Consider the following 18,411-nt stretch of genomic DNA (forward strand, 5'->3'; position numbering starts at 1 on the left):
CTCGTTAGGAATGCTGGAACATTTTCATCATGCCCAAGGCCAAATCATGCCATTGCTGGTCAGCATACACTTTCTCATGCATGAAAGGGAGATGAGACAAGAGATGTGTCACTGCATCCATCTTCTAAGTTATTTGCCCAGGAGGAATTCGTCTTTCTGGAGACACCTAGTCAACAGAGAATGAGGCCAAAGAAGAGGCAATCTGATACTCAGTGCGTGATGTTAGGCAGTCAGCTATAGAAGAGGAGGTCAATGCTGAATGAGGCATTTCAAGATGTTCTTTGGGTACAATAACTCATGTGTTCACTCTACCTATGCTCTAAGCCAGTTCCATTCAAAAGTGGTGTTTTCTTAAAGCAAGGTGACAAAACCTTACCTCTCAAATAACATGACTGTTGGCTTCTGGGGACTTCATTTCTGTCTCATAGTGCAAAGGTGGTCATGGCTGTGGCATGTAATTTTGTTGTGGTGATGTCCTTATGATTTTCAGGGGGTTTCACCCTCTTTTATGCATGCCAGAATCGTGTTTATTTTAATGTTCCCTGTTAATCTCCACACGCCTAGTGAGTCGTAACGATTCTGCTCCTCTTCATGTTGCATCTTGAATAAAATGGTCTGTGGTTAGTACAATTTGATTTTAATTCAGTGTTTTCAAGTGTGTGTTTAACATTCTTGAGGTAAAACAAATCAATTGGACCCTCAGGCAAGTTAGGACTAGAGACACCTACTTTGTGAATTTAAAACAACTTTATGGGGCAGGCAGGTACACAGATGATCAGCTCAGCCAAAACAGTGCTGCCTCTAGGCATGCACAGTACAGCATATTAGTTATCCAAGGATGTGTTCGTCAGGGACACATTTGTCTCGCTGTCCTTTAAATGGCTTAAGCTATGCTTTTGTGAACATTCTTCGTGACTTTGTTGCTCAAATTTGACCCAATATGTATTAAAGATATTCAAATGTGCATTTGGTTCTCATCCTGAGCACACAGTAACATTGAATAGAAAAAAATACAAGAGGAAAAAATACATGATAAAAAAAATACATGGAACCTACTTTTGGGACAAGGAAAACTTTTTAACTTCCAAAGCAATAGTAGGAAGTAACAACAATGCAATAGCGAGGCAATAACAGGATTTATGCAGATGCTTGTGTCACTGGGGAAGTAATTTTAAATGACAGTTTTGCTGAAGCTCTATGAGCACCTTTCATGAAAAAGTAACAAAGAAGGATGGTGCTAGAGCTGCGGAAGGGAGGATACCCAGAAAACTCTGTGGAAGCACGCTCCTAAATATAGTTGGGATACTGTATCATTAGCAGATTTTCTGAGAAATTTTCCTCTCCTTGAAGTCAAATTTTCAAAGAGGAAGGGTTTGGGGGGAGCAGGAGGACAAGAGAGATGCCTGATGCACTCCAGAATGTTTTCCCACAGAATTTGGGAGCAGAGGGAAATTTCAGACCAGAATTTTTGCAGCAGGATTTTATCTCCCCAGGTTTGTGGAGAAGATTTGGACCATATATTTAGTTGTCAGATTGTTAGATGAGGGCTTCCATGTAGTAGTCCCATCAGAGCCCCTGCTGTGTTTGGGGCCTACAGTGTAGTTTGAAAGATGCACGCTCACTGTTATTACATGGAGATAAGCTGCAGTATACCTTTATCTATGAAATGTTTTGTGCATTGAATATAAAGTCTGACAGGCAGAGAAACAATTTCTGTGGTCGTTGGTTCTTCCTCCCTGCTATTACAGAGAAACAACACTATCCAGAGTTTTACTTGCATGACAATTTCTCTAGTGAGTAAAGAGATACAAAAGATTTCAAATGAGTTGACCTTGCTATAAATAAACCTAGCTATACCCGAGAAAAACAGAATTACACTAGTTTTGTCAAGCTGGCCATAAAACTGAAATCCTCAGACTGAAAATACTGCAATTGCCACAGAATGCTGAAATGTCAGCTCATTTCTTTGCAAATCGAACTTCTCAGTAATTGTAAACATAATTTGATGGAAAGTCCATTGGAACAATTTGCTAATCTTTGACATTCTTATTATGTATAATGTTTTGTAAAACATTATCTGAAATATATAATCTAGTATGGATTTTTTTTATTAGAATGGCTGCTGTGACCCTGTTTTTGAGATAAAGAAAAAAATTATTTTAAGAAAAAATAAATGATTAGACGAAGACAAGGCCCTTTATATGACATAGAGTTTTCCTCTGCCAACATAAAGCTGCTTTCTGTGGTATAATTTCTAAGGTTTTATGTGAACTCCTGCTCCCTAATTCAAGTGTGTCCATTACTAAAAGGTGGGAGAAAAGTAACTGCAGAGCCTGTTGAATTTTTGACAGTATGGATATAACAGTCATGGCAACAATATAAGACAACACAGAAAGAACAGTACATATTAAAGCAATAGTAAGATCTTAGCATCTATCTGCAGGATGCTGGTTTATTATTAACTCCGCTGGAAAACCTCTTTTTTTTTTTTTTTTTTGTCTATTCTTCATTTTGGTGGCTTATGACCCATTTCCTAGAATTGTAGAATAATATAAATTGTAAGGGACCTCTGGAGATCATCTGGTGCAAGCCCAGATTAGAGCAGGGCCACTGTACATCAGGTTGCTCAGGGTCTCATTCAGCTGAGTTTTACATGTGTCCAAGGATAGAGAACCCACAGCATCTCCGCGTAACCTGTTCCAGTGTTTGACCATCCTTGTGGTGAAAAAGAATTTCTTAATATTTAGTTTGAATTTCCAATGTTCCAGCTTGTGTCCGTTGCCTCTCATCTCTGCATACCTCTAATAACAGTCTGGCTCAATCATCTCTTCTCCTTCCCATGTAGTAGCTGAAGATAGCAATAATGTTGCTTCTTTTAGCTCTCTCTTCCCAAGACTGAAAAAAAAGTAATTCTCTCAATCTCCTCATACGTTATGTGCTCCAGCCCCCAACCACCTTGGTGACCCTTACTGTCTATGAGTGCGGGCAGCCACAAACTAGCTGACCTCTGCAGGGTATAAATTGCTGCTCTCTTTTATTTTTGTGTATCATTCACCAGGCTTGTTATGCTTAACATATGTGAAATATATTATATTATGGCTTATATTTGCAGAGCCACAGTAACTTTTGGAACAATACTAGTTTATAGTACCATGAAGATTTAACCACTTATACCCTATGGCAGCAATGGAAGGCACAAATGTCCCTTGAAATATCAAACATATTCATGTGCTTGAACAGTTACTAAAGTTATTAAGAGAAATTACTGTACCTGTACACACATTATTTTAAAACAGTAACATTTTATGGCTCTTTTATTGTGATTGTTGAGATTGCTTTTGTTGCTCAGTTGTCACAAAAATGATAGGATTACCTTCTAATACTGTTCACTGAAACCTTGACAGCTAGATGCAGGTTTGCTTGCTTCATGTAATTTTAAAGTTCCAAACGGTATTGTTGCACTTGGTTAACATACAGAGAAAGGAACTGCCCTTTAAATGCTCCCATGAGATTTTAGGAAGTTAGTGTAACTAAATATAAAAAAGTTTTAATCATAATTTTTTAAGTTTAATTGTAATGCATAAATTATTAGCACTTATGGTAAAGTAGACATTACTGGGATGAAAAAGAAAACTGAAGCCAGGAGACTACAGCTGTTCATTTTTTAAACATTAATTCTCTGCTACTTTCTTGTATCATCTGACCTACATCTTTATTGATTCTATTATTAAAATGGAACAACTTTTCCTGTTGAATTCAAGGTTATTTATGAACCCAAGGGTTCACGTTGACCTGTTTAACAATGTTTAACAACATCCCTAATATTGCTCTGTTTGTTTCCATAATCTGGAAGTAGATTCATCCTATTTCTGGCTTATTCCCATATTTCTGTTTATTTTTATCTTCATCAATTACCTGGTGTGAATTACTTTCAGTAATGTAGCTGTGTAAGGCTATCTTGTTCAGTCTCATCTCTCAGAAATAAAGGCATCCCGCTATTAATTTCTTCATTATGCAAAAACATAATAATAGATGCTCAGTTCCCTTTTATCCAGAGATCAAAAAATATATCCAACAAAAGCTTCACAAAAATTAAACCCACAAAAGTCCATTTCAAATGTCTTTAAATATTATTATATTGAATATTGTTTGGAAGGACAGGTGAAGTACCTGCCTTACCCCTGCTGCTGTGATCTCTCAAAATCATTCATTGTCCTATGAGTCATTCTATGAGTCAAGATCATTTATTGTTCATAAGTCTCAACTTATTTTAGGGGAGCTGAGGCACAGATAAAGAAAACACTTTGCCAAAGCTCACACCCAGGTATTTGTTGCATGGCAAGGATTTAAACCTGATTTTCCATGCTTATCCCTGGAAAAACTAACCTTCCTCTCAAGGGGTGTCACCAGCATGGTGTCCTGGAGGGACACCTCACCAAGGTCTAGGCATTACGCAGTGCTGTGAGCAAACGAAGTCATCACTAGGCAGAGCAAGTGTATATTTTTATGATTTTGCTGGACTGCAAGGTGTAAAAAAACCCTTTCCACCTTAAGTACTGAAATAGATTTTGCAGGAACAGGCCACGTGCTGCCTCCTTGGCCCAGGTGACAAGAGCAGCGCTTTGATGAGAGGCTGCTACCAGCGAGGGGGACTCTCTGATTATGCGCTGCCCAGTGCCGCAGGCTCGCTGCCGCTTCTGGCGCCAGACCCAGACATGCTGGTGTCAGAGAGAAGCTGTCGCAATGGGCTCTGAATTCATGAATCTCACCTCCACAGGAGGAGGAGCTACTTGCTAAAGCTTTCCAGAGGGCAAGGAAGGCTAAAACACTGTTTTGCACAGCTAAAGGAATCCTACCTCCTTCTTTAGTTTATCTGTGTCTCCTGTGGTACCCAGTGTCTTGTAAACTGAAGCTGGGATCTAACGTTCTAGTTTCAACTCAACAAAAGCACTTAATCCTATTTTAAGTCCCATTTGTTGCATACTTACTTGTTTTACTGAATTATGGGCTTTAATACCAGAAAATTTGAAATATCCACATTTGGCTTCATATGCTCAGTCTTTCAGAAAGAATCTGTTTTTCAGCTGAATGTAGTATCTACTAGCTTCATATTGGGAATTATGTTGTTATAGATGTTAGTGACATAGTCATAACTAAAATTTTGCTGACTAACAAAACCTTCTGCATTGAATAGAATGTCATAATGATTGGAATCACAATTTTGGAGTGCATCTTTATTTTTAATGAGTTTAAGCACACAGAATACTTCAGAGAGAAACGTCATGTCCCTTACGTGGCTATAATGTATAGGAAACAGACTTACTAGGAAGGAAGGGAAGAAGGAAAGAGAGAAAGAAAAGTTGCTCAGTGGTGGCATTTGGAAGAGTCGCGTTAGTTCCAGCTTTGTTCGGAATGTTGTTTTTTGCTTTCACATTTTGTGTTCATGCTTTCCTAAAGAGAGGACTAAATTTTTAGAGGCCTTTTAAGAGGACATGTCATTTAATGAACTACTTCAGTTAAGTAAGAGTGGATGCCAAGTGATGTAGGCTAATGAGACAATTTATGGTGAAGGGATTATATGGAAAATCTCATGCAGTTAAAACAGAATAAGAACTGAATAGGGAAAGGAAAGGAAAGTTACTTGTTGGAGTGATCAAATAGGAGACGAGCAGAGTATTTCTAGAGAAAAAAATGCCATGAGATGTTTCCAGGCTCATGAATGCTTCCAAGAGCTTTTTCCAGACCAGTGGCTAGAAGGAAGCCAATTTTAACCACTGCAGTACAAAGATGCTGTCCTTTTAAGAGCTGTAGAGCAACAAGGGCTTTCTGCTGGGCTTTACAACAAGAATTTAACGGGCCAAAGCTTTCCTTACTGGGCAGCACCTTGATTTACACAGGGTGTCCTGGTACACTTTCTGGGCAGAATGAATGTTCAACAAGAAGGATAAATGTGATACTGTAGACCAGAAATATCCATAGTTTGGCTAGGGGAGGAGATTAATCTTTTTTTTAAAAAAATAAGCACTGGTATTTTCAATTTTGAATTAATTTTGTTGTTCTTCTGTGAGTTGTAAACCTCAAGGAGCTGTAAATCGTAAGAAAGAACTAACCACCTTCTAATCACAATTAGTTGCTCTGTGAATATCCCACACACATTTTCCCCCAGCCTTTCTTTCTTACCAGAAGTTTTTTAAAAGGCCTTCAGTAATGTAGTAAATTTTGACTCTCCACACATTGCAACCACCAGTGCAAGGAGAGGTGTAAAGTAAATGGAGAAATGGCAGCATCATTTTCTGTTTTTCCCTTGAAATTTCTGTTGCTTCTTTTTCAGGTAGCTGGTTGGGATTTTTCTTTAATGAAAGGCCCTGAATCTCTGAATTTCTGTTCAGAGAGAGGCTGCATTTTTTTAGCAGATGGAGTATAATTTGAAACGACATATTTTGGAGGACTTTTCTGATTTTGAAAGTTCTCCTCAAGAACTGTTCCAGCACACCACTTACACTTATTTCCCCAGCATTAGACTTTTTACAGGTTTCCAGCATCAGGAACAGTCTCAGGCTACTATTAAATTGGGTTTGCCATCTTCAAATAGCGTGAGCACAATAGGCATTTAGTAAAATAAACATGGCCCCATTATTTCTTAATGCCTTGCTTAACAACTTTAAGATTAGACCAGTCTCCCATACTCCCAGTAGGCAGCATTTAAGCAGTGAGTAATATTTCTGTCTGCTGTAGTCAAGTAATCCCAAATGTAAGTAATTTACAGGATGGCATGAGGGACTGTTACAAGAGACATATTGTAATATGTCACTGAAAATCAGCCTGCCTCTGCACGTTTGATCAACAGCCAGATGGAGGCTTTTATCACATTTATTTAATCTGAAATATACATAGTAATTACAGTGGACCTCTGATTTTTTCAGTCCTCATTGCCGTCTCAAGAGAAGGTAGGAAATGAATCTGTCAGTTGCAAACTGGTGTGGATGTGACCCCCTTGGTAGAATCCGGATGTACTGCAGCTAGCAGTGTTGACAGTGGAGATCATGAGTGCTGCTGGAAATGAATGTATGCTGCCGAGTTAAAAAAAATAGGCCCATAAACCAAAAACTGTGTAGCTTTATTTTTTATGAATACAAAAAGCCTGTAGGAAAGCAAAGATCAACCTTATTCGTAGCAAATCCATTACCAATCAATGGCATTAAGAACAGCCTCTTACTAATAGCTAGATGGTATTTAACTTTAAGGCATCTGAAAACAACAAAGTCTTAATGTTCCCAGAGGAGAATTTGGTTAAGATATTGAATTCCATCGAGCATGTCATTATTAAACGGGGGAAATATTGTTGTTTCCATTAGCACAGAGTTGGCATAAAGAATGGATAGCATTCAATTAAACCACAGGCAAAAATTCAAACAAATTGAAGGTAGCTTTATTGCTTGGACAGAAACTTCACTAATGGATATTGCCATTGTCCCAAAGAATTTTCATAAGATTTTATGCCCTAATTAAAACAGCTATAAAAGATGCCTCACATATCAACAGGGGTGCTCACCTTCCTATCAATAATTCACTCTTCTCTTCTGTTACTCTGTGCATTACAACAGACTGTCTCTGCTAATGTCTCTCACATTTCTGTTTCTGAGATGAGCTGGGTCAGTCAACATCCTCTTTTGGATCAGTTACCCTAACCGCAAGTATGCCTAGCTAATCTTCTAGAGATATATTGACAGATAAAATATGCTATTAGCTGCCAAAGAGGAAATTCTGTTACAATTACTCATACTGAGTAGTCCCACGACAGATGAAATTGCTATTCAGCATGAATAAGGTGTCAAATTCTGGCTGTAAGTGGCTGGTATACTGGGGTGTTTTGATGTCATTATAGGCTTATAATTATTCTAATCTGATTTCATAAGAAAAAATTAGTATGACAAGCATAAAGAATTCATTTGAACAACAGGTTTTCTTCCACCACAGAGTAAGTTTTAATTAGAGCTGTTCTTCAATTAAAGCTGCCCTTCTTGGTTTTAAAACTCTCGTGAACATATTCAGTACAATGTACCTTGTGCAACTGTGAATCTGTTCATGCCTTATGTTCTGATCCTTATACAACCATGCGTGTTCTTGGCTGACTTTATGTCTGTGGCTCTGCTTTATTGGTGAGGAAGCCTTCTCCTCCCTAACTTCTGCCATCGGGAACAGCTTTGTCTCTATCTCTACACTTCACTGAGCCTCTCCTTTTGTTTCGTACCATTTCTCAGCTGAATGCATGTCTGTCTTGCACTGCTTACTTGAGGTAGTATTTATTATTTGAGCTCTGCAGTGGTACTGATTAGCTCTGAGAAGCAATCTGTGAGGGAGCTTGTATAACATAGCATAAAAACAAAGTGGCAAAAAAAAGTCACAGTGGAAACATTTATACTACTTTCTAGTAGGCTTAAGCTATTGGGACTTCCTTAAGGTTAGCAGAATAACTTTTATGAATACTTTGAGAGATTACTCTCTTAGCAATCTCACCGTAGTTCATGGTGTGTAATTGTGGTGATTCTGTTGCATTCTCATGGTATGTGAAAGATAAGACTGCCGGAGACCATCTGAGTGGCTGGCCCCAACCCCTGCGATGGCAGGCAGCAACAGATGCCTACATTCAGAAAACTCTGCTGAGCACATGCTCCATGCTCCCTTCCCACACAATCATGTTCATATTCTCTCTAGCAAACTGAAGTCTGTAGGAAGTGACCAAAAGCCACAACTAGAAGGTACTACAAAGAAGGAGGCAGAAGAGTACATTGGCATCTCCAGTCTCTGTGTTAATTAGAGAATGGTTCATTATTTGTATAGATAATTAACTTCTGATGACAGGAAAAGGAGTTGTGCGCACACACACACCTACTCCAGCTGGTGCCTGTCCTTTTTTTGATGAAGAAAACCAAGAAGAGCCGGGATCCTCCTATATTTAGTGATGGAAAGTCATCAGAGGAAAGATGACACTTACGAGATGTGCTTTTTCTCACAAAGTAGGAAGCAATGCATCTTGATTTTCTAGGTAGGGATAGGTTTTTTTTGTTTTTTGGTTTTTTTTGTTTTTTTTTAAATATCTAATAGGCTGAAGTTTCCAAACTTCAATCTGCTTTCTTTTGTTTTCTGCAATGGCGGCACTGAGCATTCTGGAACTGCAGAAGAAGGTGAAGATTAAAATGCTGGAAGCAGAGTTAAGGCATCACCTGCCTGTTGCTGCAGCCCACAGTCAACTCATTTGGGGAGAGAAACTTAAAAGAAACTCTACAGAGAAATTCTACAGTCATCTGTGCCAGTTGTCTCTTTCCCTACAGCCTCCTGTTTCAGTAGCCAGAAGTTATAGCTGGACAGGCTGCAAGTATTTCTTCAAACCCTGAATTGACGTAATTATCCTCTACAGAAAATAGGATGAAGGCAAGAATTTGCAGATTTTTGTTCTTTTTTTCCTAGGACAAAGTCTGAAGCAATTAATGAGTTTATAGATGGACAAAAATATAATGTTGTCAATAAGAAAAGTCTTTTATGTGCCCTAATCAGAGGAACTGTTCCCTTCAGGAAACTGGAGCTTTTAAAGCAGCATTAAGGAAAAAAAAAAACAAACCAAAACAAAAAAAACACCCAACCAAACTGTATCAGTGACACAAGGCACAATATCTGGAACGAGGCTCTAAGGACCCTGAAAAATATTGTTAAACTTTGTCTTAACATTGTAGGTACACAGCTCTCTTATTAGCATTGCAAAAAATACATTTACAGAATAAATAGGTATGGGTCATGCTTTTATTTACCTTTTACAAGGGCTGCCTACTTACAAATACACATCAGAAGACATTTGGGTTTTTCTCTCCACTGAAAGAAGTCTTAGATTCATGAGAACAACATGAACTCTTCAAAAGGAGCTGTGGGTTCAGCAGCTGAAACATTAGTGTGGGACATTTATCCTTCTGGGATGTGGGCTCTTCTTAATAGGAATGTATATAAAATTCAGTACTGTGAAAAAAAACACTTAGAGGCAAAATGGGCCAAATGTGCTACTGCAGTAACACGGGAAGAAAAGGCTATCAATTCCTTTGAAGGTTTACAAGTAAACTTTTTTTCTGCCTGTCTTCTCTATGCTTGATGATGTTCTACTATTAAAATAGCAGTTTATATATGCTGTATATTAGTACACTGTTTTGTTCTTCTTTGCTTCAGGCATTGAAGGAAAAAGAAGCTTGTCACATATTTTAAGTTCAGAATTGGTTAATAACAAAACACATTTTCAACAAATTTCACTACCAGCCCCTTTGGGCAGCTACTCTTTGCAATTTAAATGAAGGTGCAGAAACTTTCTTTTCCCCCTTAATACTTTCACAAGTTTCACGTACATGTATTTTAGTGGTTAGCAGTATATTACAAAATGAGATTAAAAGTACCTGTTTCAGCACTCCAGGCCAGGCAAGGGAAATTGAACTCTGGGGTGCCCAAATTAAGATGCTAAAATGGGTAAATTCTACTTACCAGCATTTATCACAGACAGCACTACTGCCACTTTTCCTAAAGCAAATACCTTGTCAGCTATCACTTCAGTTCTACCTCCTATCCATATTGTGAGTAAACTCCTATTTTAGTCATTTTTCCTACTGATGTTAGACAAATCACTGAGGTTTTTTGGATTTAGTTGTTGGGGTTTTTTTTAATTTTTAATTTTTTATTTTTTTCCAAAGCTTACATTTGTGGGACAGTTAAAAATGATGTGGACCCTATGGCTAAATCTGGCAAATGATATTAGCCTAAATACATTTTCAAAAACAAGTTTGTTCCATAAGCTGCAGAAAGAAATCTTCTCTGGTTTGCGATGAGATTGTGCCTCATGGTTGACTGCCTTTTTAATTGAATTATACAAATACTGCAGTGTGAGCTGACCCGTTATGAGACAAGAAGGAAGAGAAGCAGGAAGAGTAGGAATGGGAGGAAGAGGAAGAAGGTGAGGTGGGAAGGGCTCAGATGTTATAAATGCCACCTAACCATGTGAAAAGCTTCAAACAGGGTCTGTGCCATATTGGACACCAAAGTACTTGCAATGGAGAGAAACCTCTAATGAAAAATTGATTCTTGGGCACAGATTTTGACTGAAGCTTTTGTCTCTGTTAGGGTTTTTCTAAAGGCCTCCTTCCTATAGGTTCTCTGATATCTAATAAGGTTTGAGCTCCTGCAGCAACCTGTCCTCTCAGGTTAGTTGTAGGAAAACAATAATCTTGAGATCTTTACTGTCTCTTAAAACTCATTGTAATGGATCCATGGTTCTTAAGTAATTTGGATGGAGTGAGAGAGTGTGATCACACAAGCTATGTCTCTTCTTAGAAAATTAAACTGAAATGTAGAGAAATTTCAATGGGTACTATTTCTAATTTAACTTATATTCACTGGTGGACTTCACAAAACCCAAAACTACTTGCTAGCTACTTGCTAGATTTTGCAGTTTGCTCTCCTCTGGCTAAGGCACTTAAAAGTAGTGCAGGTTTAGATGTCTCATGATTTGTGGTTCCTTGCTAGATTTTCTCCAGAAATGGTCACTGGCTCCCACCACTCATTTTCACCCTGCCCTCATCTGCAACAATTCAGCAGCCCTTCAAATATGACAGACAGAGCAATTTATTTGATTTTTGTGCTTTTTGGGTTTCCCCACCTTAAAATGCGCATTGCTTTACTGATCTGATTTTGAGCCAGGCCCTTCAAATAATTGCATTTGCAAAAGTATGAAGTATTGGCAAGTTGTATTGGGGGTGATAACAAGTCCTTGAATATGGGGAAAGAAGCAGGAGTCACTTGAAGAGATTTTTCTGCCATATAAATTGTAACATGGAGCAATGCCCCAGGATCCCTTGCTGGAGCAGTTCTACTTTGCCTCAGCAATTGATTATTCATGAAATCAGTAAAAGTGACTGTAGGCTGGTGGTTTCAGTACTTCTCTGAGAAATGGGACATCCCTGTTCTTTTCCTAGCCTTAAGGAACAGTAATTTATGAATAATACATCTGCGTAATATACCTTCATTTTTTGAATGCTATTTAAGCTCCACAGCAAATTAAGACCTTTATTTCCAATTTTTCTTTTAGTAGAAATGGTCAAAACAAATTATTATTTTGGATACCTCAAACCTGGCTACATGTCATGCTCAGAGTGATTTTTGAAAAATTCAGCACCTGAGCCAAAAATACACGTTAATGAAGTTCTGCAATAAAGATGGCTACTTGAGCATATATTCCCCAAAATATGCCATTTCAGCATTCACAAATGTGCTTGTTCTCCCTTTGCTCAGGAAAGGGTTATCTGACCCATTCTTGCAGCCTGCTCAGTCAAGTCAACTATGCATAAATAAGAAGAAAACTTATGCAGGAAGAAAATGAAAATAGGTGAATAATTAGCATATACTTTATGCAAAAGCATGAAAAACTGTTCCAAAATTTTTCTGCTTAACTAACATGTGAATTCATATAAAAATATTCTACACTGAAACTTTGTCAGCAGGTCATAAAAAGCACATATCTACCTACTTAATAGGTGTGAGATTTATCTGATGTGTTTAATTTCTTAATGAATGATATATTTTTTTTCCTCTTAGTCATTTTAAGTGTGTTATTTCTGTAGGTTTGTGAACAAATGTAATGGGCAAATCCCAGAATTTGAAAATAAGTGCAACTTCACAGCATCAGCAATAAGTAGTTGGAAGAGGCTTCCTAAATTTAAGACAAAAACAAATAAAAGGGAATTATGAGCTTTTGTGTCATTATCTTGCTATAAGATTTCCTTAGTCTCATCAAAGGATGAAATAAACAGAAAAAGAACGGATCTTTGAAGAAGATCTAGTCTGATTACAAATTCTTAATTTCACTGTTTCAGGCCATGACTACTGTAGCAGCCTGTGCTCATGCAGTAAAAAACAACAGTCTATATTTAAAACAGGAACAGAGTAATCTAATTTTTTATGGAAACAGCTGGATTATAAGTATTTATTGCACAGTTGCATACTTAAGATTTCATTTGCTGGAGTTATGTGTATGGCAGGGTAGGATTTACCTGGTAAAGCCCAGGAAGCTCATAATGGGAATCTAAAAATAATCTGAATACTGTTCTGTTTTTTGGAAAGCAAACTGCGGAGTGGTCAGTGCCCAAATACACACTTAGCACCTTCAGGAACTTTAATGGGAGCTGCTAATACAAATGCCCAGAATGCTTGAATAATTATACATGTTCACTGTATAAATACCTAAAATACAAAATGGTATAGCTTCCAAACCCCTGTATTTCTATCTTTCAGATACTGTTCAGGCACATTTTGACATAGTAATTATTTATACAATGATAGATAGCCCCAGATCTATAATTCGCTCATGGGGTTTAGGTCATTTCATGAAAGGCAAAAGTATAGTGCATTACTCTGTATGCATAATGTAGAGTATATTTATATTTAATGCTAACATTATTGTTCTATGTGAAGAATATTTCTATGAGGTGCACTTCCTGTTCAGAATATTGTTTATGTTGTAAAGATTTTCATTTTGAGAGGAAAGAATGCTTGTTTCTCAAGAAAATATTGGCCACTTTTGAGGATCTTTCTTTCTTTCTTTCCCTTCCATCTCTGCCTTCCTCTCCTTTCTTTCCTCTTTTCTTTTTAACAAATAAATTGTTCAGTGGTAATATAATGGTAATAGGCCATGTACAAGCTTTTTCATGGACAAACTTGTCTAGCAACAGTTATCAATATAATCTGGCTTTAATACCAGGGTTAAGAGATTATAGCAGAAATACAATGCTACCTTTGCATTCCAAAGAATACCTAAATTAATTTTAAAGTTAAAAATTTCAACCTGTAGCAGCAGTAGAATCTCATTAATCCACACTAATAGGTGGGAACCTTATATTTATGCTGGCTTTAGGTCACTTCGTGTAGTCACATCAGGTTTGTCAGAGGAGGAGTGAGTCGCTCTATATCGGAAATCACCTGAGGATGAAAACAGAGAGGCATATTTTGTATCAGTGTATTGTGAGAATTTTTATTTGTAATGTTTATTAAAGCTCACAGAGGAGATACAGTGTAAATCTGGGTAGTGAGCTAAGGCTGTACACTGCAATCAGCTTTTCAAAAAATGCCTCTAGATAAAGTGCTGTACTAACCCTTCTCTGGATTATACTCTGCATCGGGAAGTACATTATGCCTTAAAATACGTCCTTTCATTCTTTAATTTTACTGCTAGTATTCTAGCAGCAGTTAGCTTTTAATGGGAAAACATGTTCATGCTGCTCCTAGTCCAGTGTTGGGGAATAGCACCTCTTGCAAGTTACATGCAGCACTTGGGGTCATTGCTACTCCTTTGTGCTCAAGTGGGTGCTGCCTTTTTGCTGCAGGGAGGAGGTTTACAGCAATGTTGCTACAGGTACCACAGAAGGAGGAATTTGTTAGATGGCTCCAGCAGGCTGACAATCCTGCAGCAAGCTGTCACCTTCCATTTTCTCAAGCAAGCAGTCACCTCCTCCTTACCACCCTCAGAAAACAGAGCCTCTGCAAGGCGTGGGAAAGGATGGCAGCACACTTCAAGCTCTTGCTTTGGGGAGGCGAGACTTCAGCTGTCTTGCTTTTCCCTGCAAGGCTGCTGGCACACAGAACTTGGGGTCGTTTTTAATCACCAAAATAGAAATTATGTCCCCTTGGACTGATTCTACGTACTCAGTGTATTGCCACCAACAGTAGCACTGTGCCAGGAGGTTCATGGAGACAGAAGAGGGGACAGGCACAGCTGACTTTATAAGGTGTTTCTAGCTTTTTTGAGGCCAATACCTTCTATTTGCCATCATGTCCACAGAAGTGCTGTGGCCAGCTTCCCCCAAAGTCCTGTTAGCAGCCAGAAGAGAAAGATGTGGGAGCTTAGAAAGCCAGCAATAAGTGACAAAGCCATGCCTGAAGGGTTCAGTGACTGTTAAGAGCAGAACTGAATTTGTAACAGTGGCCATACCACTCTGTGCTCCAGCAAACCTGAAAGTGTAGTATGCCTGACAGTTTACAAAAGGAGGGGAAAGCTCATTCTTTTATTTCATCTGTATAACGTTGTATTTATGTACACTTGTGTGTATGCAGATATATCTATACATCGTACTCTTATACAATGATCCTGGTCAACAGAATGTAATTATGGTATCATGGAATCACACCTCCTCGGCATTATCAGGGGCCCCTCTATCATCTTTACAGACTTACCCTATTTTCTGTGTAAATATTTTTCCTGTCTTTCCCTTTTGCAAAGCAAAGGAATTGTTTGCAAACTACTTGTAGAATATAAACAGCTCCTACAAGGGAAATGCCCTTGAAGCAGTGAGAGTAGACTGATTGCAACATACAGTACATGCTAATAGCGTCTTCAGAAAATTACTATTACATTGTAGCAGAGGCATTTTCATTAAAATAGAAATCTTACCATGATCCTTAGATTGAATTTTTACCTTCTTTTGCATATTTCAGGTGAGTCAACAGTCACAGGTTGCTGGTTCATTGTTCAAAAGCTCCAAAGAATTACTCACCCCTAAGTAGTGCCATTCGCCATGATTGCCTCTTTGCAACTTTTGTGAAGCACTAGGGAACAGAACAGGCAAATGACCAGCACAGAAAGCTTGAATCTGGCAGTATTCCTAGTGCTCTGCACAGAGTTAGTAAAATGAACCTGCCAATACATTGTTATATCTACTACAGCTTGCTCATGTTGGGTATTAATCAAGTATTCATAGTAAATTCACAAACTGGTGCTTGAGACTGAATGATGATCTTTCAGGTTGCCTGATACCTTTATCTGACCAAATTCATGCAGACTCAGCCATGTGCAGAGGAACTCGGCACAGCTGCACTTTATCTGCCTTTTTATTTCTGGTGCAATAGGATAGGAACGAGAGGAAGAGAATATATAAGGGTTCCCCACTGAGAATCAGTTCTATAAATTATGTATTATGCAGACCCTATTCTGCTGATGCTATCTGATCCCCAATTCTCAGTTCCTTGTTTTTCCTTCTATAAATAGCTATGGCCAGGTTTTCAGTTGTAAAATGACGAGGACAAAACCAGAAACCTTTCCCACTTAATAACCTCTGCCAAAGAAAAATAAGGTAATATTTTTCATAACTGTGATGTCCTCAGGGTTTTAACAATCTGGGAATACAAGCAGCACTATGTTGTTGATAAGATACTGATAGTAAAAGTGAGAATAACCATGCTGAATATTAAAGAGGGAAATGCCCTATTTTCAGGATGATCGGTATAAAACTTGGTATTGTGAATTTTCCTGTCAATTTTTGTCTGTGTAGGACCACTTTTGCTTTTTGTTTCTCCCTCTAGATCCAAATGCTTTGGCTGGACAGACCGGACCTGACCACGCTCTTATAGGAGGAATAGTGGCTGTAGTGGTCTTTGTAACACTATGTTCTATAATTCTCCTTGGTCGATACCTGGCAAGACATAAAGGTAGGACAGATTTAATGGAAGTTCAGTCGCTTTTGGAAGCAAGGCATGATCTCACCTGAGTGCTGTTCCCTTTCGCTTTCCCCCATCTGCTAAATGATTTGGACAAGAAAGCTCAGTTCACAGTCCAGTCACAAGTGAAGTCCCTGTGAATTTTATCCAGTTTTCCTGTGGACTGGCTAAGGCAAAGGACATTTAGTTACATGCCCAAGATCATCTCATAAGGCAATGATTTAGAGAGACTAAGAGGTAAGACTGTCCCTTGATTTTGGCCCCTAGCTCTAGATACTTGATTACATGATCTCATACTTTTAACTAGTGTATCAGTTCAGCAGAATATATATATAGAGAGAGAGAGCGAACAAGATTTTTCATTTTAATAAATTCTAATATTTTAAGTATGTATTTAAAAGATAGTATTAGAAGCTGGTGGTGAGTTTTCAGATCAGTGACTGTTTTACCAATGATCCCACTGGAATACGGGGTTCATTTCTTGGCCAAGCTTTACTTTATTCAGAGATTTCACCTTAAGAATTCTACTCCCTTCATTTTCAATCCCCCCCGCCATTAGAGATAACAGGGATGGAGTAACAGTGACTTCTGACTAAGCTTCTCTATGATCCTATTTTGACCTAGTTAATTCCAAAATAATTTCTTGAGATTTAACCTCCAAATGGCTTGTAGAGCTATTGTTAAAAGTCGGTTGATTCCCTGCCCACCCCCCTCCAAAAAAAAAGTGAAGAGAGGATTAGTGTTGGTATTAACTCATTAAATCTCATTTTAGATAGGGTAATCATATGGCTAGCAGACATAAGCTGATAAAAGCATCTTTTTAATTTGATTGGACTGTGTGTGGGAAAACAAGATTTTTTTAATGAGCCAGTGAAAGTGTCTCTTTTGTTTTACTTTCCTGAATGAGCAGTTATACATCTTATGCCAACATAAATAATGCTTTTCACAAAGGGAAGGTTGACTATTGTACACAATTCTTTTTATTCATATCCTGAGCATAAAAGTATCTGTGATAGTATAATGTGAGCAGTTTCAGTTAATAAAACTACCTCAAATTTGTAAATCTTGGAAATGACTATGATACACTTCTGTAAAATTAAAGTATAGATACTGTCAAGAAAAAGTAGAAATACAAAAATAATAGGTGGCCATTTTTTAAAAAGAATAAGTGTTTATGAATATCTAAGTCTTCAAAGTTGGTTTGGTTTTCACGAGTAGCTGTTCCATGAAGTAACCAAGATTTTATCGCTTACTCTATAATTGCAAAATATATTGCATATTGCTGCAGTTAGATAAAGTGGGTTTTTATTAAAAGATTTCCTTAATTTATTGTGGATATACTTAAATTTGTGTATGTGCATTATCAGTATTAACACTATAAATATTTCTTAGGCAAGTTAGAAAGTTGAGCATACCTGTGTGATGTATACTAAAATTGTGTAAAAATATTTGTCCGTTCGTGAAGCAATTGGAGCATTGTTAGAAATGTACTTATAAGCAGCGTAAAGCTAAAAAGACCCTAATCTTTCTTTTTTTTTTTTTTTTCTTTTCTGTTGTGCTGATTCCTATAGGAACATATTTAACAAATGAAGCAAAAGGAGCTGAAGATGCACCTGATGCCGACACAGCCATTATCAATGCAGAAGGCAGCCAAGTCAATGCAGAGGAGAAAAAAGAGTATTTCATTTAGATGCAGAGCTAGAATCTTGGAGTTTTACTTATCAGGCTGACTGCTGGAGAAAACTGGCTATCATTTTTCAGAATTCATTTCTGCCGTCTTCTGCTATCTTTATTAACTCGCATACTTGCTATAAGTAGCCAGTTTATGCCAACAATCAGCTGTTGACATCATCATTCTATAATTACAGTATCATGCGTAAACCAGGACATTTCTTATTG

The 18,411-nt window shown here is 37.9% G+C and overlaps 1 protein-coding gene across 2 annotated transcripts in view; it reads left to right on the forward strand.

Annotated features, from left to right (window-relative positions):
* The window catches only part of CADM2 (cell adhesion molecule 2), a gene marked incomplete at both ends in the record, with an annotated part of 665,566 nt that extends 647,364 nt beyond the window's left edge, over nucleotides 1–18,202 (forward strand). For both annotated transcript variants that reach the window (XM_082337960.1, XM_082337961.1), the window contains 2 exons: nucleotides 16,378–16,503; nucleotides 18,084–18,202. In XM_082337960.1, the coding sequence (XP_082194086.1) occupies nucleotides 16,378–16,503; nucleotides 18,084–18,202 (245 nt within the window). The remainder of the gene's footprint in view (nucleotides 1–16,377; nucleotides 16,504–18,083) is intronic.
* Nucleotides 18,203–18,411: the final 209 nt, after the last annotated feature.

The sequence above is a fragment of the Platalea leucorodia genome, assembly GCF_965183815.1.
Source record: "Platalea leucorodia genome assembly, chromosome: 2".
NCBI lineage: Eukaryota > Metazoa > Chordata > Aves > Pelecaniformes > Threskiornithidae > Platalea > Platalea leucorodia.